The sequence below is a fragment of the Spermophilus citellus genome, assembly GCF_964194105.1.
Source record: "Spermophilus citellus genome assembly, chromosome: 18".
NCBI lineage: Eukaryota > Metazoa > Chordata > Mammalia > Rodentia > Sciuridae > Spermophilus > Spermophilus citellus.
In genome coordinates, this window is record NC_138200.1 from 5,837,940 (window position 1) to 5,862,333 (window position 24,394).

Here is a 24,394-nt window from a genome sequence, read left to right on the forward strand (position 1 = left end):
ACACAGCCCAAGTAGACAGTGGGCAAAGAATGTGACCAGACATTTCTCCCAAAAGACACAGAAATGGCCAAGAAGCACACACACAAATCTTCAGTGTCACTAGTGATCTGAGAAATGCAAATCAGAGCCACAGAGAACTGTCACCTCACATGCATTAGATGGACAGTATTAAGAAAATAATAGGAAATTAAACCCCAAAAAAACAAACAGCGTTGCCAAGGATGTTGAGAAATGTGAACATCTTATGCTTCTGGTACATGTAAGATGGTGTAGCTTCTGCAGAAACAGGCAGTTCCTCAAAAATTAAAAATAGAACACTATACAATCCAGAAATCCTAGTTATGGGCACATATCCAGAAGAATAGAAAACAGAATCTTGAAAGGATGCACACACAGCTGTGCATTATTCACAGTAGCCGACAAATAGAAGCAACCAGAATGCCCATCAACAGATAAATGGGCAAAGAAAATGTGGTGGATATTATTCACCCTTAAAGGAAAGACCTTCTGTCACATGCTACAACACAGACAAACCTTGAGGACGTGCTGCATGACATAAGCCAGTCACAAAAGGGCAAATCCTGGACACGTCCACCTCAGTGAGGTCCCAGAGGAGGCAAAGGCAGAGAGACAGTGAGTAGGAGGGGGGCTGGCAGGGTGGGGGGGGGGCAGGAGGGCAGCGGGTTGTGCTCATGGATGGAGATGAAGTGCTCCGGGGATCTGCTGCCCAGCTCTAACTTCAACACAGCTAAGATGGTCAAACTCACGCTGCATGGTTTTTCACCCTCGAGGACGGATCTAAAAAACAAAACCTCTCAGCCCCTCCCAGTCCTGCACCCTTCCTTCCCCAGAGCAAGTCTCTCTCTCCTTGTGCCCATGCACCACCATCTGTTTGCTTGGTGGCTTGCTGCATCCCTCTGTCTAGAAGAGAAGCTCTGAGCCTCAGGTTTGCTGCTGTGTCTCTTAGATGGGTCCCTGGCACCTACACAGCTGGTCCCTGGTAGGTCACAGGGACATTCCCTGAGGGTTAAGGAATTCCAGAGCAGGCTACTCTGCTGCCCAAACTCTCCAAAGCAGGCTCTAGATACAAAACACAAAGGAGGAGGGTGACAGGTCCCTGGAGCAGGGAGGGTGACAGGAATGAATAGTGGGACTGCAAAGAGCCTCTGAGAGGGAGGAACAGGCAGGCCCAGGCCCAGAGGCACCAATGACCTTGTTCTGTTCTGGGGGACCACAGTGAAAGCCCTCTGCAGAGGAGCCCAGTGCGGGGGGCGGGAGCAGGCTGTGGGGAGGACGGGGCCAGGCGAGCGAGCTGGGCACTCACCAGGAGAGAAAAATTAAAAAGGGGGAGAAAAATGTCAGAAATTGAGGTAAATATTTTAATGAAAAATATTTTTTAATCAAAATTAATGCCGAAATTCATGGAAAACAAAATAAACCCAGGATTAGTGAAAGTGTCCAGCTGAGCCAACTGGAGGAACACTCTGTTTGTATGTTTTAGTGACATTTTTAATGGTTGCTTTTTCAGAGGACTTTAAAATAACTGAAGTGATCACATTTCATTAATATGTAGCACAGCCTTTTCCTAAGTTGAGGATCTGATGTCCCCACCAGCCCTGAGGTCATTGTGCCTCCTGGCTCTGCTAGAGATGAACAGGGGACGGTATTTACAACCTACTCTTTGCTTCCCTTCTGTTCAGGGGAATGCGGCCACGCTGCACCATGTCTCTGGACTGAATGACAACCCTAAGTCACCTTCACTAACTTTACCTTACCTAGTTTTGTCAGCTCATTAGAACACTATTTGTCTCCATTCCTGAGATTTTCTTGGCACCCCTTAAATTTGCACTGAAGGCAAGTGGCTCCTTGGCTCCCCCAGGCTCCTGACCTGATGGGAGGTGGGGGGCCACCAGGGGCTGAGGAGCGCACTGTCCCTGTGGGTCAGCCTTGCACAGGGCCATGGTCACCATTTGCAGAGACCCTGTGACACAGCAGATCCTCATGCCACAGCAGCAGAGCTGAGTAGCCACAACAGGGACAGGGGGTCAGCAGCCAAGGCGTCTACCGTCTGCCCCTGCAGACAGGTGTTCAAGTGCAGAGGAAGTGGACACTGGGCGCCTGGAAGATGGCACCAGGTGGAAGGGGAGACAGAGGCGGGAGGTGAACAGGTCCAGGGACGAGATCCCAGCCCCTAACCATGAAGGGGTCAGGGAGTGCGGGGCTGGTGCTGGCTGCTCTCAGGAGACATGATGTGACACAATGGCTTAACAGGAGGACAGCAGAACAGAGGGGATCCCTCGGGCCTGGCCTGGGAGAAAGCAGGGAGGAGGATGCTGTCAGCAGCCCACGGTGTGGGCATCCAGCTGGACAGCCGGCTGTGCTGGGGAAGAGGGGAGAGCAGCTGTGCCACCTCAGCAGAGCAGTCCTGGGGACATCTCCGGGAGGTGTGGGGATGCGCCATGTCACTCACCTGAGAGACTGGGCCCTGGACGGCGTTGGTATCCCCTGAGCCCGCCGCTGGCCTGGCGGACCTCTTCCTGTAGGAGCGCGCTCTGAATGGGGACACCAAGGAGCCTCAGTGGGGCCAGGAGGGCACAGAGGGCAGACGGCCGCCCCACCCCTGCATCTTGCTGAGCGCAGGAGGGCGGCCAAGTGGGAGAGGACGGTCCTGTCCTGGAGGCTCCTACTGGGAAGGCAGCTCCAGTCTCTGGCCTCCGAGAGTGGGGACAGCCCTGGAGCCCCTATCTCGGACGCGGGCTTGTGTGGCTGGCTCCCCCAGAGCCCGCCCAGACCTCAGGGGCCCTGGCTTCAAGCCCTTGGCCATCCAGGTCCCTCCAGCTCAGGGACGTGCCCGGCTTGCCCTCCTCCTCTCCAGGGTGCTGCCCGGCCTCCCCGACGCCCACCAATGCTCACCGGAGGAGGAGGAGGATGCAGGACAGGAAGAGCAGGGAGGTAGCTCCAGTCACCCAGAGGGCCCCCTGCGTCACTCCGGATATAGGCCCGGCTCTGCCTGTGGACACACCAGAGGGAATCGCTTTGCAGACTCAGCTCCCAGAATCCCTCCTCCCTTCCCTGCGGCTCCCTGCAGGACCCTGGACTGAGCCTTCCTGGTCCCTCTCCCAGACCTGGAGAACTAGGATGGGGGGGGGGGGCGCCGTGTGGTTATTGAAATTTGGTATTTTGTTCATCATAGAATTGGTTTGCATCCATTTTTACTTTTTTGATTTTTGCATCGTGATACTATTTTCACTCAGTGTCTGGGCTGGTTCTGTTCTCACGGGGGTTTTGTTTGCTTTTATTCTTGGCTTCTGGCTTCTGGCTTCATCCTAAATGTTGTGCCCAAGGCAAATGCCTCACGAGTCCTGGCCCACAAAGCAAGGGCCCTGCTGCCCAGACACACCTGAGTAAGGCCCACCTGGCCTCCAAGATCCACCACCCACCCCTTGGCCCAGCAGGGAGAGGACAGCGAGGCTCTGGGTCCCAGGCCCAAAGCTGAGGGCAGGACAGAGATGAGCTTCCCTTTCAAGCCAAGGAGGTGGCTGCAGGGACAGGTGTGGGGCAGGTGCTGTCCCCTCCTCCTGCCCCTCTCCAGCCCACTGTGACACTCACTCTGTGGTGACAGGCTCAGGGAGATGAGCTGGGAGCCCAGAGGGTTCTGCGCATGGCAGGTGAATTCCCCTCCACCCCTGAGGTGCTCTGCAGACAGCTCCAGCACCCCAGGGTCCATGGTCTGTGAGGGACACAGAGTCAGGTTCCCCCAGGACCAGCTCAGCCTGGCAGGGGGACGGCTGTCCACAACACAGAGCAGACGCAGAGATTGACCCTCCAGGACTGAAAGAGATGAGCCATTCCCCAGGGTTGTGGATTCTGTGGAGAAAGAGACAGAGGGTCAGAGTGACAAAGAGAGCAAAGGAAAGAGAACCCTGGAGTCCAGAGAGGGGACCCCCACACACTCATGGACTGAATGAAGCACAGGAAAACACACCCTTGACCTGTGCCCAGGAACATGGCCAAGTTGATGTTCCTGTGACGGATGTGTTTTCCTGTACCTCCTTCAGCTGCATTGACTCAAGCTCTTGAACCAGAACATGTGGCTCAGCTGTATTCTGTGCTCAGGAGCTGAGCTCACTGACGTGCACACCCAGCTGTGGACGGAGGCTCAGGACCATCCACTGCCCACTCCTGTGGGCTGAATGGACTCAGTGCCTGTTGGCAGAGGACGCCCACAGAACGGGGTCCATCTGGGCATGGGACACCCTCACCACCAAGAACGAGGACCCTGAGTGCTACTGACATGCAGGGACCTCTCAGTCCTCAGGTGGACAGTCCAAGGCTCAGCGCATCCTGCATGGACACTGGTCACCTCTGGGAGGGACCTAGGCTCTGGGGACAGACTGCTGGGCATGCTCTGCATGTGCCCTGGACTGTGCCTCCTCCCACAAGTACTTAGATCAAAGCTGTTGGGGAATAAGAAGAGGAGGATGGAGGCAGGGCCAGGAGGAGGCTGGGAGGGGGCCTGGGAGCCCAGTTCTGCTGTGAGAGTGTCACCCTGTCCCTGTGGGGTGAGGGGCAGGTGCTGGAGTCCAGGGAGCCTGGGAGGGTGGGGACTGGAGCTCAAGGCACATGTGAGGCTTAGGTGTGGAGGGGTCAATGGGTTCCCCAATAAGGGGCTCTGTCACCATGGTGAGGGGACGCAGCCCTGCCCTGAGCTGAAGAGGCCCTGCCCCCCAGCCCCAGCGAGGCCCCTCCCTACCTGGGCCAGCTCCTGGGGACACAGTTACACTCAGGTTCTGTGGAGAGTCTGGGGCAGGGAGACACGCAGACCTGTCAGTGGGAGGCTGGGGACATCAGCCTCTGTCCCAGGAGCCTCATGGTGGGGAGGGGTGGAGGCTGCCTCCTCCTGGCCCAGCCCCCTCATGATTTCAGGACCCAGCACCCAGTGTCCAGGGTCTGACCCCTCTCCCTCTCCCTCAGGGACCAGCCCCATCAGAGACCCAGGTGTCCCAGCCCAGCTCTCACATGAGACGTTCAGGTGGACGGTCTTTGTCCTGGTCACACGGGCTCCAGGCAGGGTCACCTGGCAGGTGAGGTTGGTGCCATGGTCCTGGGGCCGCGGGGTGAGGGTGAGCACCGAGGAGTGGGTGATGTTGGGGCCCAGGGAGGACACAGAGGGCCCTTCCCAGGAGAAGGTGGGGGGCGTCCCCTGCTCACAGGCCCAGGGCACAGAGCAGGTCAGGTTGCTGGGACGGCCAGACTCCAGGGTCCCAGGGACGAGGATGTCAGGGGTCAGGGCTGGTGAGCAGAGGGGGACAGGCAGGGTCAGGAGGGAGGGTGGGAGGTGGGGCCCTGAGAGAAGCTCAGGCTCTGACCCAGCTGCTCCCTGAGCCCCTAATGCTGGACCCCAACTCCCCCAGGGCTGGTTCCCACCCAGCTCTGCCCTGCTGCCCTGTGACCTCCCTGAGGCTGCCTTGACCTGGTGACTTACCTGTCACTCGCACTGAGACCAAGACATATACGTAACTGAATCTCAAGTCTCTTCTCTCCACCCGAAAGTAGTAGGACCCCGCGTCCGTCTTCCTGGCGTCTCTGATGCTCAGGGAGCAGTTGTCGGTTCTTGGGTCCCCAAGGAGCTGGAACCGGCCCTGGGTCTCCTCCCGCACCTTCCTGTCAGGGTCGTTGGTGGCCACTGGAGCATCCGTCCTTGTGTCCCGTCCCCGGAGCCAGTAGCCATGAGCTGAGTCCGTGTTAGTCCAGCTGCTCCAGGGGTAGGAGAATTGGCAGGGCACATGGACACACAGGCCCTCCTGCACTGTCACCTCCCTGGGCACCTGCAGGGTGTAACCTGGCAGGGCATAAGCCCCCTGGCCCTCCATCCGCCCACAGCCCCGCAGCAGGGGCAGCAGCAGCAGCAGCAGCAGCATGTCGGCCGGGGCTGCAGGGCCGCAGGGGAAGTCTGCCCCCAGAGCTCCTCTCTGAGGAACTAAGAACCCACAGGAGGACGCCCACGGGAAGGGGACAGAGGGGACGGTGGCCTCCTAGAGGAGGAGCTTCAGCCAGCCTCTGCCAGGGTGACCTCTGCCCTTGGAGACCAGCCCCCACCACCACATCCTGCAGCCCTGAGGACAGAGAGGACAGGGACCCTCCCTGAGTCACTCTGTCTCCTCCCTCTCTATTGACATCCTTCCTCTTTGGTGACAGTTTCTACAATGTCACTCAATGGGCTACCTCTAACCAGAGCCCTGAGTGACCCTGGGGCCATTGATGATTGTAGGGTCAGGAGACAAGGGAGGCCATTGGGGTGAGCAGGCCACCTCTCCTCCCTCCCTCAGCAGCCACACACTGTGACACCCTCTCTGCACAGCAGACCTGGACACTGTCCCCAAGAAGTTACCACCTAGGCGAGAGACACTAAGTCCTCAGGCACCAGTGGGCCACACTGGGGTCACCCAGGCAACATGGTGGACTGCTTCTGCCCTGGTGGACTTTGGTCTCGGGGGACTGTGCAGAGGAGACACAGGGCTGAGTTCTCTATGGTAAAACACCAAGGACACAGAGAGACCCGGCTGGCAGGTGGCCTGAGGGACAGGGACCCAGGCTGAGGCCTTATGAGGAGGGACTGGCCAGGAAGACAGTGGGAAGGGAAGAGGCAGATTTTTAAAGGTGCAAACGTCTCCTCAGTCACCAGCCACCAGGACGGACTCCCTCACCGCCATGCTCTCTGCTGCCCGGTTACCCCAGAGCATGTGGACCTGGGGCCTCCAGAGCTGGTTGGCTCTGCCCCCAGGAGTCCCAGGAACAGAAGGCACAGAGCAGGAAATGCCAGTGTGCACAGTCCACTCTGGGGGTGGCCAGGATTTCGTGTGAGCAGCAGCATGCGCCTGAGTACAGTGATTTGCAGCTGGGGCAGGTCGTGGGGGTCCTGGGAGGGGGAGCCCTGTGACTCGTGTGGGTTTTCCTTGAAACCTTTTTCTGGGGAGGTGGAAAGATGTGTCATGTGGGTAAATGTGTCCCCAAACAACAGCTCCGTGATTGAGGGCCAAAGGAATGCCCTCCAGGACAGGCCACAGAGCACCCAGGGCCACCGTTGTCCTGCTCCCCGTGGCCACCCCTGCTCCCCTCGGGCAGCCCTGGCCTTCCTCTGCAGTTCTCCATCTGAGCTCACCCCCTCCAACCCCATGGCTTCCTCTGAGACTCTGTGCACACAGAAAGTTGGGCTGTGTCCGTCCACTCAGCCCCATGGACCTGTCCATTCCATGGTATCCCCAGAACCAGCTCCCAAACCTGGGGTGGGGTTGTGCCCTGTGATGGCTGGGGGAGGGGTGGGGTTCCACACGCAGCTCCCCCCACCCCCTGCACTGCCGGCGGCAGTCCCACCTGCAGCCCTCCTAGGCCCCCCGCTGCCCAGACACCCTCCCAGCAGGAGCAACTGCAGAGCCCAGTGGTCAGAAGGGCTGCTCAGGACCCTCTGTTTTCCATAGTCTCCAATTTCCAAAGAAAAACAGAAGAACAGGAAGGAGAGACCTGGGGAAGCCACAGAGAATGTGCATGTAAGAGAGGAACTTCTGAGAGAGCTGGAGAAGCCCTCTGGTTCCACTTCCCCAATTTAGAAGAAGACCCCCAGGTCAGAGTGGTGAGTGTGTGGGCTGAATGCTGTGTCCCTCCAACATTCACATGGTGACATCCAAACTGCTAAGGGGAGGGTCACAGGAGGAGGGGACTTTGGGAAGTGATTGGTCCTGGGGCAGAGCCCTGATGGATGAGATCAGTGTCCTTCCAGAAGGGACCCCAGGGAGCTCCTTTGCCCTTCTGCCACAGGAGGACACAAGGAGGAGGCAGGGTGGAGGAGGACACTGGCCTCCCCAGACATGGGGTCTGCCAGCCCCTTGGCTGTGGGCGTCCAGCCTCCAGAACTGTGAGGAGCAGATCTCTGCTGTTCACACGCCCCCAGGCGATGGCCTCTCCCCCACAGCCCAAGGACTCTTTAGAAAGAGAGTGGGTCCCCTCTTGCCTCTTGTCTGGGGCAGCCACCTCATCAAACATTGTCCACCAGGGCTGACTGGGCTGGGGCAGGAGAGGTCCCATCAGACGGGGAGGGAAGAACTGTCCAGTCTGTCCAGGGGACAAGGAGAAGCTGCATTCATGCCACAGCCAGGTGGTGCCCATTCACACTGGGCCCTGAGGTCTGCAGCTAAGGGGTGAAGAGGACAGGTCCAGTGGTTTCCTTGAGGACAGCAACGTCTGGTTGGGGACACACAAGTCCCCAGATAATGCCAGTGCCACAGGCAGGTGGCTGAGATGGGCACCAGCTGGGGGTGGGGGGGATCTTGCTCTTCTGGAGAGGAGGGTGAACTCTCAGGGGACACAGGCAGAGGGACATGGTGGGGACGTCGGGCTGACCTGAGGGACATGGGTGACCCAGGGGACGCTGAGACAAAGGCCATTCCTGGCTGAGTTCCCCACACCTCTGAAGCCCCCTCTGGCCTTCTACAGGGACGCCAGGATCCAGCCTCCCTGTGAGAGCCACAGCCCCTCCCAGGTCACCTCTCCAGGTCTCCCCTCCCTGCTGTGCCTAGACAGTGCCACCCCCTGCTCATGGCTTCCGGTGGTGTCCTCCCTGTCCTCAGCGTCCAGGTCCAAAGCTGCCTCCTCTGAATGCTCCAGACCCTCACATAGGGGCCAGGAGAATCCTGGGGACAGTGGGGGCTGTCATTTACTGAGCACGTGTCCCGTGCTGGCCACCCTCCTACCTGTGTGCCTGTCACGGAATCGTGGACTTGAGTCTGAGACAGGGAAGGCGGCTTCTCCCCGTCCACACATCCAGCTTTCTGTGTTGAGGGGAGAGGCCGACAGGCCCAGAGAGCCCAGGACAGGCCAGGGAGCAGGAGGAGTCTGGGGTCTCAGACCCAGGTCACATGCTGGCCCTGCCCTGGCCATCACATGAAGCAGGAGCAGGCAGCTCAGGTTCCAGACTCAGGTCCCCATGTGCAGTGTCAGGACAGTCCCCACACAGCGTGAGACTGCAAGGAACGGCATAGGGGACTGCCAGCCGGTCACCCCAGAGCCAGCTGTGACAGGGGCAGGCTATGGGCTGGACACTCGGTCACACCCCACAGCGTGCTAGGCTCCCGGGACAGGCCAGGCACCATGTGCTGTGCCCAGAGGAAGCGCTGATAAGTCTTTGAAGCACAGAGGGGGGTGGGCACAGGGAGGAGGGTGAATGAGCACTGAGTGGGGTCCTGACCCGGGTGTTCTCTCCCCAGGACCCTCGCCTGCTCCTCCGCCTCCTCCTGGCTTCTCCATCTTGGGCCCCTTGGTGGAGTTCCTCGTTTTGGTGACGTCCCTGGGCTGCGGCCTCCTCTGTGGGATCCTGGTCTACGGCCTGGTCAAACTCTACCTCCGCAGGTGCCCATCGCTCTGGCAGGGGCGACCTGGCTGGGGCTGGGAGTCAAGGCCAGCTCTGGCTGCAGAAGGGAAGGCAGGGCTGGAGGGGACACAGGCCAGGAGCTGGAGCAGGTGGACAGTCCCAGGGCCAGAGCGGGGGAGACGGTGGGGGTGAGCGCTGGCCACGACTCCAGGTAGCTGCAGGGACCCCTTCTCCTCAGCCCAGTTTCTCTGTGTGTAAACTGTGGGTCTCGGTCTCTGCCTCGAGGGCAGGGCTGACAGTGGGAGGGTCACATCAGGCATCCAGCATGTGACAGGGACCCAGTGGTCACATGTTGCCAAGCAAGTGGGGACACGGGTGCCAGAGGTCGACCAGGCAGGGAGAGATGGGACAGTGTGGTCAAGACCCCGCTCTGCACTAGCTGGACAGGGGCCCTGAGCAGGCTACTTCTCCCAGAGCTTCCCCAGCCCCTCCTGGGGGACGCTGAGAGTCCCAGCTGCCCTGCAGGATGATGTGGGCATGGACATGCGCTAGAGGACAGGGATCCCAGTGTCCTGGGCAGAAAGTGGACCAGTGCCTCACCTTGGCACCACCGTCACTTGGGATTGAAACTTCTTCAAGGTGGGGGTAAGGTTGTCCTGTGCATTGTAGGTCCCTGGCCCTGCCCACTCGAGACCAGTAATAAAAACCACCCCCACCCCCCGATGAGACCACTAAAATCCCTCCAGGCACCATGATGAAGTCCATGTGGAGGGCAAGATTCCCCTGGTGGAGAACCACTGGAGGGGTGTTAATAAATAGCAGTGACACTGGTCGTGTGGGTAATGATGGTGATGGCCGGTTACAATGGTGGTGACCAGGGTGACACTGGCGATCATGGTGATTCAGTGGTGTAAGTGTAACAGTGAGACGGTCTCGGTGACGGTGATAATAATGCTGACAATGGTGACTGTCAGCCTTCTGTCACTGCAACAAAACACCTGAGAGAGGCAACTTGTAGAGATGAAGGTTGATGTTGGGCCACAGTGTTGGGAAGTCACTCCTGGTTAGTTGGTCCCCTTGTCCTGGGGCCTGTGGCGAGGCAGCACGTCACAGCAGGAGTGTGTGGTACAGCATGCTGGTCACCCACGGCAACCAGCCGGTCTTCATCACCTGGAATTGGCATGTCCAGTCTCAGTTCAGTCCCCAAGGACCCGCCCATACACCCAGGTGTCCAGCACACCAAAGTTTTTCTTCATTGAACAAACCTTCATTTTAAAATTTAACCTAAATCAAAACCTAACTGAAATGTAAACCTTGAGATCACAATTATTTGAAAGGTCTTCTAATTTAAAGGTCACACATTTGAAGACATTTTAGTACTGGCTTCATTGAATATTAAATTTATACTACCTTAAAGGGAGGGTCTCTAGGCTTGAGTTAAAAATATGGGAGACACTAGCCATATGCAGGTCTTTAAATTTAAAAAAGGCTTAAAATTAAATAAGAAAAAATTCAGGTCCTCAGTCACACCATCCGTCAAGTGCTTGGCCACCCCGCGAGGCCAGTGGCCACCACATGGGACATGCAGACACAGACCTTCTGCACCATTGCAAAGGTTCTACTGGACAGTTGCTCTAGGCCAGTTACACGAGATGTTTTAAAGAGTAAAAAGCAACGTCTTTATCAATAAAAAGTAAAGATACAACCACAAATGATCCCTCCCACCACCCCGTGAGAAAGCACCCTGCATGGGACAAGGAAAGGCCCAGGTGGGGACAGAATCTCATCCTCAACAGGGCAGAGAGGAGGCAGCTGGGAAGGAGACTGAGAGTGTCCAGACGCAGGAGGAGGAGCAGGGCAGGGCCGCCCAGGAGCCTGGGAGGGCAGGGGGAAAGGCGGGCTGCTGGCCTCCACAAGGCAGGGCTCAGAGGACACCAGGTCTCAGAGCTTCCCGCTGAGCAGGGGGGTCCCACCTGAGGCCACATCCCTCCTGGAGCAGGCCCCTCCTGATCTCAGGGGCTGGAGGCTGGAGGGAAGCAGGGAGCCCACGTGGCCAGGGGTCCCGGACCCTCCCCAGGAGACCATCATCAGCACCTCTGACCCTCACCTGCACTGGGATAAGGATGGGCACCGTCCAGGGCGGGTCCTGCTCATCCTTCTTCTGATGTCAAGACAACCTGGTATTAAAAGTCAGGTCTGGGCATGTTGAGGGCTAGAGTGGAGGGGACGCCCGCAGTTCATCTCCTCCAGCCCCTAGGGTCCCCTGAGACGGGGCTTGGTGAGACCTTGGGCTCCTTCAGGCCTCAGTGTCCCCAGGACTTAATGACCTCGGACCTGACTCCTTCACTCTTCCCCAGGAGGAATCGGGCTACCTGACCTGAGACCTGGAGGACAGTCCCCGTCCAGCAAGGAGGTGAGTGGAGAGCGACGGGGAAGAGCTCAGAGTCCCAACCAGGGACAACCGCACTGGAAAGGCCTAGGGTCTCCCTGGCAGGGACAGTCAGGGGGGGGACTTGAAGACAGAGGCTCCTACAAGACTGAAGACCCCGTCTAGTGTTATGCTCAAGTTCGTGACCCCCAAAAGACCACCAGAGACCAAGATCCATGTAAGCAGCCAAGAGGTGTTTATTGGAGCTAGCTCGGTCCTCCGGGCGCACACAGCAACTGGTGATGCTGAGATGCCCCGAGCCCAGGGTTTGCAGCAGTTTTATACACTCTTTGGGGAAGGCAGGGACTTCACATACATCACAGCATCTCTTCGCAAATCATCACACACCGTGGGAAAATCATAAAACAACTCTAAAACATGATTAGCACATTCACCGGCGGGAACAAGTTGGGTAGGGGTGATTGGTCAGTACAAGAGGGGGATTCCTTTGAACTGATTGGTTTAAACCACGTGGGGTGTACGTGCTGAACTACATGGTTTCCCAACTTGTTATCAACCACCATAAACTACTGGGAGGGTCATCTGGCATCCCAGGTATTTCCCTTTCTCATGCTGATTGGTGGTTGCTAGGGGGTTGCTATGGGTCCCCACCTAGCCTGACTGAGTCAGGGACACCAGGTGCTCCAGATCTCTCCTGTTATTTGCAGACAAACAACTCAGCAGAGTGGGTGTGTGCCTAGGGGTGCTCTGTGGGTCTTTCCAGGGACAAGGGTCACGCCCCCTTCCTTGGACAAGCTTTGCTCTGAGGTAGAGGCTGGTTTCTCAAAAATGGAGTCACATCAGTTTCTCACTAGGACCTCAGAGATGACATCATGGACGGCATGGCCACTGGCCCCTCTGCTTGTCAGTCAGAGCTGACCAATGGGAGCAGGCTGGGCGGGCCCTGGGCTGAGCTCTGACTCTAACCCTTCACCTCCTCTCCATCTGCCTCAGTGTTTCCCTTCCCACTTCATTTCCACAATCCTATTCCCTGGAGTCACCAGAGGTGCTAGAAGGGTCCCCAGGTCAGCAGTGCCGAGGACAGGAAAGGAAGCAGCCCACAAATGCCCAAAGACACACAGTCGCTTCCCCGGGGCACTGTGGCTTTGACAGTGGTGTCATTTTGGGGGTAACCCCAAATCACATGTGACAAAAACTCAAGAAGACAGATGAGATTGTGACAAAATGAAGACTTTCTGCACAACCAAGGAGGTGACTAGGCAGGTGACAAGGAGAGAAGGGACAGGGTCAGGTGTTCACAAATATAGACACACGTGGATCAGGGCTGGACATCTGCCGCACTCCGGCTGCAGCAAAATAACCGGGGGGTGACCAGCAACTTGTGTAGATTGATAGGCAGGAGTGGGAGCCGTTTACTGTAGGACAGGAGGGGTATATATACATTCCACACAGCTTATCTTAATTAACACAAACTAGATACAGCAGTCAACCAATAAGGAATCTCCACACTTAATGGCTCGCTGGTGTTACTTCACAAACCACTCCCTCTGCAAAATGCCAGGCGCCATCTTGACTTGTTTACAGACCCTAACAGACATCCAAGTGCACAAGGGACACACAGATTTCCCAGCAAGAAACCACCTGTTAAAAATGGACCTGAGTAGATATTTCATTGAAGAAGATTCCTGTGGACAGTAGGTGTATCTTAAAACACTCCACATCACTAGTCATCAGGAATATGCAAGGCACAACCACAGTGGATGTCCCCAGTCCCCTGCTAGGACATTCAGTGTCAAAAAGAGAAAAGACAAGTGTCAGCAAGACACACAGGAAGGAGCCCGTGCCCAGTGTCTGTGGGGATGTCCAACAGCAGAGCCGCCCTGTGGAAGAGCACAGCCCCAACCCTGAGAGAAGGACCCGCCCAGGATCCAGCAGGCCCACCGTGGGGATCAATGGCCACAGCAAGAAATGAGCTTGTCAGAGAGACGCCTGTAGCCCACGTCCATTGCTGCACTGTCCACCAGAGCCAAGGCAGGGAGCCAGCCTGTGTGTCCACCAGCGGGCAATTGGATATGAAGAGGTGATGGACACACACACACACACACACACACACACACACACACACACACTATGACATGCAGCGTATTTCAGTACAGCCAAGAGAGCACCTTCCCATCTCCCAGGACAGAGCAACAGGGCGCACACTGCCGGGCACAGAGCATCTTCCCACAGCACAGGGTGTGCCAGGTGGAGTGCAGAGGGGCTGGTGGGGTTGAGGGCGCCCACCTGGGAGTCCCTGTGCTCAGCCCTCCACGCTGTAGGGAGTGTCACAGCTCAGTGCTGCACACAGTGAGCAGATGTCACCTCTATCTGTCCATAAGAGTGTGACATTAGTGATGGTAACAACAGAGCACAGCGGTGAATGTTCACAAGAGCCACGTTGTGCATAAATATGGGACATTTTATTTGTAAGATTGATCACGTTGAAGTGGCTGTTCTTTGGGGAGTAATATGGAAAAATCTGTGCAGATTAAGGTCAAGAAACTCTTTCCTTGAGTTTTATGTTGTGCTTTTACAGATTTAGTCTTGTGTTAAGTCTTTATTCCATTTTCAGTTGTTTTTCTGTATAGTACAAAATAAGTGTTCACTTTCATTCTTCTGCATGTGGATATCATTTTTCCTAGAATTTTTAGACTTTATTTAGCTGTGATTCTGCTGATAAATACTTTTTAAATTAATTTTCCATTAAGATATAATTCATGCACACCAAAAATTGACCGTGTTAAAGTGCACAGTAGGGATTTCAGTGTATTCCCAGTTGTGCAGCCATCACCATCGTCTAATTCTAGAACATTTCATCATCACTCAGAACCGCAGTGTGCTCTAACCTGCACTCTCCCAGCTCCCAGCCCCAGGACCAGAAATCCACTAATATTCTCTCTGTAACTATGGATTCATCTACTCTAGGCATTTTTAATAAGTGAAATAAAATGTAGTTTGGGGGGCCTTCTCTCTGTCACTGAGCATGTTTCCAGGCTCTTGGTGTCATTTCTCAGTGCCCCTTTGGTCTTTATGATTGAAGAATCTCCCACTGTATGGAGAACACCTTTTATTTTACACATTCACTAACTGATGGACATTTTGGTTATTTCCACTCCTTGGAATAAATTACAAACCCATGAATCACACTGCTGTGACTGGGAACTACTTTTTAGTTCACATCTAATGAAAAGTCACTGTTGCAATTTACAACTCTAGAGAAACTCTGTCTCACTTAATCCCCCAGCAACCTGGGACTTAGATCTCAGCATCCCTTCACATAGAATGTCATAGACCCAGAAGAGTCCTGTGTCTGGACCAAAGGATGGGAGGAGCCATTGTGTTGACAGGTTTCAGATTCAACTCGACTCCAAATGGAGTGCCCTTCTCAGGATTTCATGTAGCTTTAAAACCTGCGATATAAGCACGATCAAGTCCATTCTATCACGTCCATCTCCTCATGAACAAGATATGAGACTAAATCAGCTGGTCCTGACCACCTTTTAAGGTGGGTAAGACATTCCAGGACAGAGCTGTAAGATGCACAGCAAGACGAGTTTCAGACATTTTCAGCTGTGACCTGAGATGACCCACACAGTGTGCCAGCAAAGGCATCTAGATTCTTCCTCATCATAAACTGGAAGTCAGATGGCCTGATCTTTGTCCTCACTTCCTGGGTGAGTCTCAGGAAAGTCACTTCCCTCACTATTGGACTCTCCCAAGATTGGCAACCAGTGGTCCCCAGGCTGGGAACTCACTACTTCTCTTTTGTTAAAAAAAGAAAAAATTCAAATGCACTGCCTGATTGTGGGTCACATTCCTGGCGAAAAAACACTCAGGGTCACTCAAGTGAACTGGGCTGCGTGAAATAACCACACAAGGGACAGAGATACTTTTTTCTTTGGGGGTGCTGTGATGGCTTCTCTGACCTTAAAGTTCCACAGAAAGAGAGAGAGAGAGAGAGAGAGAGAGAGAGAGAGAGAGAGAGAGCAAGAGAGCGAGAGCCAGGGAGTGCTCACCCCTTTTCTTGAGGAGAAGCCATTCCAATGAGGCCAGGGGTCAGGTTTCAGGGGGCTGAGTCTAGCTTTGTGATGTCCACTGTCAGCAGGTTGACTGACCTCTAGGAAGGCCACACCCAAGGGCAGAGCAAGAGAAGGGGACACACAAAGGGCGTTTCCATGGAACATTCCATCCCCAACAGGGCAAGGGGGTAACATCACAAAGGAACAGGTGAGCGTAGCTCGACCCATGAGGCTGCAGGAAGGCACACCTAGGCATGAAGACACATTTGGCTGCATTTTTACTACCCTCAAACAGGGGTCTGCAGCCACTTGAAAGCGGCCAGATCACTGGACGTGACCAACAGGACCTCAAAGCAGTCAGGAGAGGAAAATGCTGGTCACATGGCATGGCGCCTCCCACAGTGTGAATCCTGGTGAGCTGGGTCCTGGCGGAAAAGCTAGGCTCCTCTGCTAGTGTACAGCTACGCTCACCTGTGGGCTGGGGGGTGGGGGTGTGGGGGGGGCTGGGGCTGGGGGGTGGGGGGTGGAGTCCTGGGAGTTGGCAGGGGCAGTTTTTACTTGGGGAGGCTTCTCTTGGCCACACTCATGAAAGCCCACCCACCCTCCAACCCAGACCCTCCCTTCCTCTTGGTTGATCCTCCTCATCTCCCCTGCTTCACCCACTGCATGCTTTCTGACCACTTCAAACCTTATGCGGATCAATTCTGCTTTTATCGCCTGACTGTCCCACTAGGACACAAGCTCGAGTGGGCAGAAATTGTTGTCACTACGTTTCCTGGCTCCGTCCTCCAGCCTTGAAACATTGAGGGCATCATATTCACCCGTGAGCGGTCATTTAATCAGGGACAAGCACGTGGGGCGGGCCTGGGATTTCACAGGTTAGACACAGAGACCACTTTGTAACATGTGGCTGATGTGGATAAACAGGTGACACTCCCACCACCAGAGCAGGAGAGTCCCATGTGCCCCACATCCCTGCCAAGGGGTGATGAAGGCCTGTGTGTGTGTGTGTGTGTGTGTGTGTGTGTGTGTGTGTGTGCGCGCGCGCACGCGCGCGCTAGGGCCTTACCATTATTTTAATTTGCATTTCCCAGAGGGGTGATGTTATTTTCTATTCTTATAAACCATTTGGAAACGTCTCTGTGTTGTGGGGTACCAGTGTAAAGTCTATATTCATTAAAATAAAATTTAGTTGTTTTGTATTTTTATTTTTCTTGTTTTATAGCAGTTGTGCATTTGGATAGGAATACTTTTCTTAGGTACACACATTTCAAATATCTTCAAGTCTTTGCATGCCTTTCACTATCTTAGTGTTGTTTTTCTAAATATTTATTATTATTATTTATTAGGAATTGAACCAAGCGTGCTTCACTACTGAGCTAAATCCCCAGCCACTTTTTATTTATTTATTTATTCATTCATTCATTCATTTATTTATTTATTTATTTATTTTTTGAGACTTTTGCTAAGTTGCTTAGGGCCTTCCTAATGTTGCTGAGGCTGGCCTCATACTTGCAATCCTCTTGCCTCAGCCCCCTGAGTCACTTGGATTACAGATGTGTGCCACCACATCTGACTTAAGACTTTTAATATTGAGAAAAGTTGTTAGAATTTTTAGTGAAATTTAATTTAACATTTTTTAAAAATTAGGGGCTGGGTTTGTGGCTCAGCTGTAGAGTGCTTGCCTCCCACCTATGAGGCACTGGGTTCGATGCTCAGCACCATATAAAAATAAACAAAATTAAGGTAGTATGTCCATCTACAACTAAAAATTAATTTTTTTTAAACACAGCTAATGATTTTTGATACTGGTTAAGAAATATGAGCCCCACAAGGTGGTAAATTATTCCTCTTTGCTTCTTCTAGGAGCTTCAATGTTTTACAGTCACACTGAAGTCTATTATACACACCAAATTAATATTTGGGTGTGATATGAAATGTGGATCCTGGTTAATCCTCTTTTTTCTTCGATTTCTAATAACTTTAGCACCAATTATTGAAAACACCATTTCTCCCCTGAATCCCTGTGGCCCTTAATCACCCCCCAGTTCTCTGGGTTTGTAGGTCTTTATTTAGGTGCCCTGTTCTGATCCAGTGGCCTATTAATCTCTGCTTCCACCAAAACAAGTGTCTTAGTTACTCTAACTTCATCCAAGTCTGAAAGTCAGGCATCTTCAGGATTCCAGCTTTCTACTACTTCAAGAATGTCTTGACTTTTCACCTGTTTTGCATTTTCTTATGCTTTGAATCAGCTTGTGAACCCCCCTCCACACAGGTGACAGGGAGTGTCACCTGTTTATCCAGCCACATCTTACAAAGTGAACTGTATGTCTAACCTGTGAAACTTCGAGGCCTGCCCCACGTGCTTGCCCCTGATTAAATAAATTTTGATTGGAATCTATTGAACTTAGGAAAGGTTTCGGGTGAATTGAGCACAAATGTGGTACAATACTCTTTTAATTGTTTTTGAGAAAATACACATGAAATAATAATTATGGTTTTAACCATTTTAAGGTGTAATTGTCGGTGTCATTAAAGACAGAGGTCTCAGTTTGGAGTGTCACGGTGGGGACCCTGGCATGGACGTTCCTGCTGGTGGGCAGCTCCATGTCCCTGTGGTCCTGGTATCTGGCACATCCTCAGCACGATGCTGGCCTCCAGAATGAGCTGGTGCTCCTCTCTCCACACTTTATGGGGAGATTGAGGTTCATGTTGGCCCCATGTGATCAGTAGAGGTGACCAGTGAGGCCATCTGGCCAGGACTGTCCTGGTGGAGGTCTGGGGTGAGGGACTCATCTTCTTGCCAGTGTGAGGTCTGCTCAGAGGCTCTGCCTGCTCATGGCTCAGCCTGTGTAGGCTGCAGGTTCCAGGAATCTGTCCCCTCACCCAGGTGGGGCCACTCATGAGCGAGGACTGTCCCAGGGGCTCAATTAATCCTCTTCATTTCTCTAAAGTCATGGGGGTATCCTCATTTTCACTTACGACTTTCATGATGTGAGATTCTCCACTTGGTCAGTCTAGCTACACGTTGGTCAATTCTGTTGATTTTTTAAGAAGCAGTTTCTTGTTGCCTGATTTTCTGTGACTTTTCTGTCCCGGTGTCCTGGTGTCTGTGTGACCGTGGTTCCCTCTGTTAGGTTTGTACTTTGGTCTTTGCCTGGCGTCAGGTCGCTGGTTGGAGACCTTTCCTCCCAGCTCAGCTCTGATGCTCACATTTCTCTCCAGCTCTGCCCCCTGGACCCTGGATCCTCACGCTGTGTCCCGCGGCTCCTCATCTGCAGGAATTGTCGGGCTCCCTGGGGAGTTCTTCTTGCCCACGAGGGGTTCGCGGTTGGTGTAGGATTTCCACATCCGTGTGGCTCTCTGCTCTCCTCTTGGGATGGATTTCTGGTCTCGTTCCATCATGATAGGAAAAGATGCCGCGCGATTCCAACCTTATAAAATCCATGACAACCTGTGGACGGCCCAGGGGTCCTCCTGCCCCAGCAGATTATCCTGTTGATAAATCTCCTTCTGAGTCCAGGTTTGTCCTTTCCGTGAGACTGCAGGGTGACGTCCGCCCTCATCCTGGCTGCCTGGCCCTTGGGCACAGACCCAGGTGACTCTGGGGGACCCTGATGTTACAGGACCCGGCTGCTCCTTGGCTCCTCTCTCTTGGCCACCTCCTGCCTCCCCTCCAGGTGCAGCTGGAAGGAGCTTCTTCCAGGGAACCTCTCCAACCTCCACTGCCAGGAAAGGACTCTGAGATGTTGTCACTAGTCACAGGCTGGAGGATGGAGGAGGAAAGAAAAACAAGGGAGGTTTGTGACAATGATGGTTCCAAGATAAATCAACAAAGAAAACAAAGACTCCCCCTCCCTCTCCTGCAGGTTGAGACCCCCCATCAAGGTGACCTCCTTCTGCTCTTAGATCCAACCAATCAAGGAGCAGCAACACCTTCCCTCCCTGGACGGCCCCTGTCCCAGGATTCTGCTCGCTCTCTGTCACCTTGTCCCTATATCCACAGCCAGTGTAAGTTCAGGGGAGATGGTTGACATTTCTTCTCCCATAATGTCATTCAAACCCTCCTGGTCCCTTAACTCTGGTGGGTGTTTTCCCTGCTGCCATCTGGCCACGCTGCTGGTGGCCCAGGGGACTGGTCTCAGGACCAGGTCTCTCCCTGGGCCAGCATCCGTGCTGCTCACCAGCCCTTTCCTTCAGACACCTCTTAGTCTCAAAGCTGAACAACTCCCCTCCCCAAGAGCTCGTGCCCTTGGCCCCAGACCTGGGCCCTAATGACCTGTTCAATACCTTGGGCTCCTATTTACAGGAACCTCGTCACACTGTGTTTTAGGAAGTCACCTATTTCTCTCCCTTCCCCAAACCCCAACCACTCATGAATTTGAGCCCCACAAATTGGTAGAAATAATTCACTGGGAAACCATTAGAGTTCCCAGATCTGGCTCTTGGCTCTGGCACCTTGGGTTTCAAGGTAAAGAAAATGAGCATGGACTCATAGTGACTGGTCATCTCCAGGACAGTAAGCTTGAGGTCAACCACCAGAAACTGTCAACTAACCTCAAACTGGGACGTTCCTGAAGACACCAAATGTCTTCTTTAAAAAAAAAATGATACTAGGGATTGAACAAACCAACTTTCCTTAGCCACTGAGCCACACGCCACATCCCTGGAACATTTTTTCTTTTTTTTTTTTTCTCTTTTTCTTTTTTTTCTTTTTCAAGAGACATGATCTTGTTAAGTTGCTGATGCTGACTTTCAACTTGCAGTCCTCCTGCCTCAGCCTCCCCAGCCACTGGGATTGAAGCCAGGTGTGCTTTGACCATTGAGCCTTTTCAAATTTTTTTTTAAATTGTTTTATTTTGAGACCAGGTCTTGGGCAGTTGCTGAGGCTGGCGGTAAACTCGTGATCCTCATGTCCCAGCCTCCCAAGTTACTGGGTATCAGGGGTGTGTCCCCTAAGCTGATGTCTTAAGGTGAGGGAACCACTGTGCTCCTTCCTCCGAGGTTCCTGGGGGTGGCAGATCCATGCATGTGGCAGAGCATGAGAGCAGAGAAACAGGAGAACCCAGCGCTCCCCAGGGTTTCCTTCACAGGTGTGACGAGGAGGAACCAAATGCACTTCACTGTTTTACTGTGTGCAAACCAGACAGGGGGAGGAGTGGCGTCCCCCGTGGTGACCTTGAAAGGAACAAGTAGGAAGTGCTGCAGGAGACTCCCAGCACAGGCTTCTTTTTTGACCCTGGAGGAAGGTCTGCACAGATGGAGACAGTTCTGCTTGTCAGCTGGACAGAGGGCACTGCCATGTCCTGTAGGTGGAAGCCAGGGAGGCGGCTCAGCTCCCACAGTGCCCAGGACAGCCCACCACCCCACAGAGCCACCAGCCCCAAATGCCCAAATGGAAGGGTGCTGAGGGGGCTGAGCCAGGCTCCAGGCCACCCCATGGGAAAGTGCGGGGTGGGGAGGCGGGGAGCACTTGGTGGGAGGTGGGATTTGAGCCACAGGTGAGCATGTCCTGCCAAGATGGAGACAGGGGAGGGGACTGCAGTGGGCAGAACTGCGAAGGAGGCTGGAGAGGCTTCCTGAGAGTCCCAGGAAGGAGCAGGTGTGCTGAGCAGGGCGGGGCTGAGCAGGGCTCTGGGGTGGAGGGAGATGGAGAGTCCCCCAGGGGCTCACTGCAGGGGGATGGGGAAGGACAGGGCTGGTGGGGACCATGAGGAAGCTCCCTTTGCTGATGCTGTGGGTGATGGGCTGGAGGCTGAGGGAGCCCAGAGGTGGGGAGAAGGCTGTAGGAATGGTCTGGGGAACAGAGGTCACAACGTGGACCTGGAGGTGGGGACGAGGGTACAGACCAGAACTTGGGGACTGTGGGAAGGGGCCACCAGAGAGAGAGGGAGAAGTGAACCAAAACCCTGGCCAGGCACGTGGGAAACTTCTCCTTATAGAAACATTATCTAACACTTCCTACCTGCTAACTGGGACTTCAGGGGGTTTTCCCTGTGACCACAGGGACACCCACTGGACCAGGGGCAGGTGGAGAGCAGCATACAGCTGGTCCCTTAGGGGACTGTTATGGTTGGTATGAGGTGTTCCCTGGAAATCTCCTGTGCCAATGCGGGAATGTCACAGGTGAAATGAGGAGATTGTGACATTGTCACCTGATCTGTGGATTAGTCCACGTGATGGATAATAATTTGAGGGATTACTGGGTGGTGATGGGAGGAAGTGGGGATGGCTGAAGAAGCAGTCCCTGGGGTGTGCCTTTGGGGCTTTTACTTGTCCCTGGCTCTGCCCTCTCACTGTGCTCTCCTCTGCCCTGGGATGAGCAGCTGTCCTCCACCACGCCCTTCTGCCACCATGTCCCACCTCACCTTGGCCCCAGAGCAATGGATTCTGCCCACCACAGACTGAACCTCTGACTGTGATTCCCAGATAAACTTCTCTTCCTCTGAGCTGTTCTCACCAGGTGTTTGGGCCACATCAGTGAAAAGCTGACACAGTCAATTAGAAGATTGAACAATGACCTCAGCAGCACGTGGCACTCAACTGAATGCACTTTGACCAGTCCCCAAAGCTGACTGCTGCTGGACCCTTACCACACCCCAGACCTGCACCAGACTGCTGTGCCACTTCCCTGAATCCTCAAGATGAGCCCTGAGCTGAGTGGTCCTGTTATCCCCATTTACAGACGTGCAAAGGGAAGAAGGAAGAGATGGAGCTGTGAAGCAGGCATCAGAGTCCTGGAGCTCTGACTTCAAGTTTCCATCCCCATCACCATCACCATCATCACCATCATCATCATCATCATCATCACCATAATCACCATCACCATCATCATCACCATCATCACCATCACCACCATCATCATCACATTTTGGTTTTTGGGACATCAGAGGTGGGTTGTGCTGAGCACCCCCTGCAGCTGCCTGTCCCCCTAAGGCTATGTCCTCCTGAGGTCAATGTCATCTGCCCCCCTGGCTGGGCCACAGGGAAGGGGCTGCGCTTGATGAGGCCCTCTGCTGGCCCCTGAGCTGCCCCTTTACCATCTTGCTTCACACCAGCCTCATGACTTTGACCAAGAAGAAAACTGAGGGTCATACCAGTCGCCATGGCGCAGGCCTGATGGGGAGGGGACCACCCGTGACCACTGATTCAGCTCTGATTGGGTCCCTTCCAGGAAACGTCGGTCCTGCCTGAGGCCATCAGAGGATCCTCTTCTACCAGGAGCCCACGTGGCCACCTTCTGCTGCTGGCCAGGGGTGGGGGCGGGGTCCTGAGGGACCTGCCACTGTGGGGGGTGGCGGCTGGAGATCCAGAAGAGGCTCTGTCTCCGAGTGTGTCTCCAGTCCAGGGTCCCAGACCAGCTGGCCTCGCCCACTTCTCAGAGTCCCTCTGTCTCTTGACCATTTACAGGTTCCTAGTTGTGCTGAGGCGGGAGGAGCAGGGGACATGGGACAATGCCAACTTCTCAGGACCAGAAGCCTCACAGCCACCTCCCAGTGTCTCGGCAGTGAAGTTGAGCTGGTCACGCCTGCCACCAGCCTGGACAGGAGCCTGACTCAGCTGCCCTGCTGAGGACCTGGGAGTGGCGTCCAGGCCACAGGTGCTTTTCACTCACGGCCAGAGCCCACCATTATTTACTGGTCCTCATGAATTTCTGGGTAATGCTGTCCCTGCCGTGGTTTGGTGCTGCTTGGTGCATGTTGGGCAGTTACGACCTGAACTAGTTTTCATTATTATAATTGGGCTTTCTAGAAGGACAGTCATGAGCTCTCCTTCACCACTCTACCCAGCATCTGCCCTTGAGCTCATTCTGAAGGACACGGAGGTTTTACCTAACTGTGGTCAGCTCTGAGTTCTAGAAAGTTCTCTCAGTGCTAGCCTGCAACTGCCTGTGGCAGGACATAAAGGAGCTGGGAAGGCTGAGTAGGAGAGAGGAGGGATGGAGAGAGGAGGCTGGGAGTGCAGGGAGGGGGTGCAGGTGAGGGGGAGAGCGCCCCCTGCAGGGTGTGGGCAGAGGGAGCCTGAGCTGCTGATTCAGTGTCTGTGCTCAGGGGCCTCTGGACTAAGGTCAGCAGGAAGGACCAGGATGCACAGTCAGGGGCTCCTGCAGGTGCATGCTGTGCTCACCTCTGCTGACCTCACAGTCACTGTTACACTAATGCAGACCTGGAATCTGGTACACGGAGGGGCAGAGTGGCTGGCCTGTGTCACACGGTTCATCAGGAGCGAGCAGAGGTGTGATCCAGGTCTCTGGTGGCAAATTCTCACAAAATGTAATTACACCAGGAAACCCACAGAGGGCTGTTACAGACCCCTTCTCTATGGGGTGTCAGTCTCCAGTCATCAGCCTCTCGTTCCCAGGAAGGTAGGATGCTGTCCCCTGACCAGCGCAGGCAGCTGAACTCAGATGGCTCCTGTGAATTTGCAGGGACACAAAATGAAACACAGAATTTACCTTCACACCAGCTGGTGGATGACTTCCTTGGCTCTTGGTCTCAGGCTTTCCAAAAGGGAGAGCAAGAAAAAGTCACAAGAGCCTTAGGGAGAGAGAGAGAGAGAGAGAGAGAGAGAGAGAGAGAG

General features: G+C 54.3%; 1 protein-coding gene across 3 annotated transcripts in view; it reads right to left on the bottom strand.

Annotated features, from left to right (window-relative positions):
* LOC308638375 (sialic acid-binding Ig-like lectin 13) overlaps positions 1-6,106 on the bottom strand; it is a 70,570-nt gene extending 64,464 nt beyond the window's left edge. For 2 of the 3 annotated variants that reach the window (XM_081275782.1, XM_081275784.1), the window contains exons 1-4: positions 5,486-6,106; positions 5,020-5,292; positions 4,754-4,801; positions 3,610-3,867 (exon numbers count right to left, since the gene is read on the bottom strand). In XM_081275782.1, the coding sequence (XP_081131908.1) occupies positions 3,610-3,867; positions 4,754-4,801; positions 5,020-5,292; positions 5,486-5,921 (1,015 nt within the window). In that variant the 5' untranslated portion in view covers positions 5,922-6,106. The remainder of the gene's footprint in view (positions 1-3,609; positions 3,868-4,753; positions 4,802-5,019; positions 5,293-5,485) is intronic. The other variant, XM_081275783.1, reaches the window with a different exon arrangement.
* Positions 6,107-24,394: the final 18,288 nt, after the last annotated feature.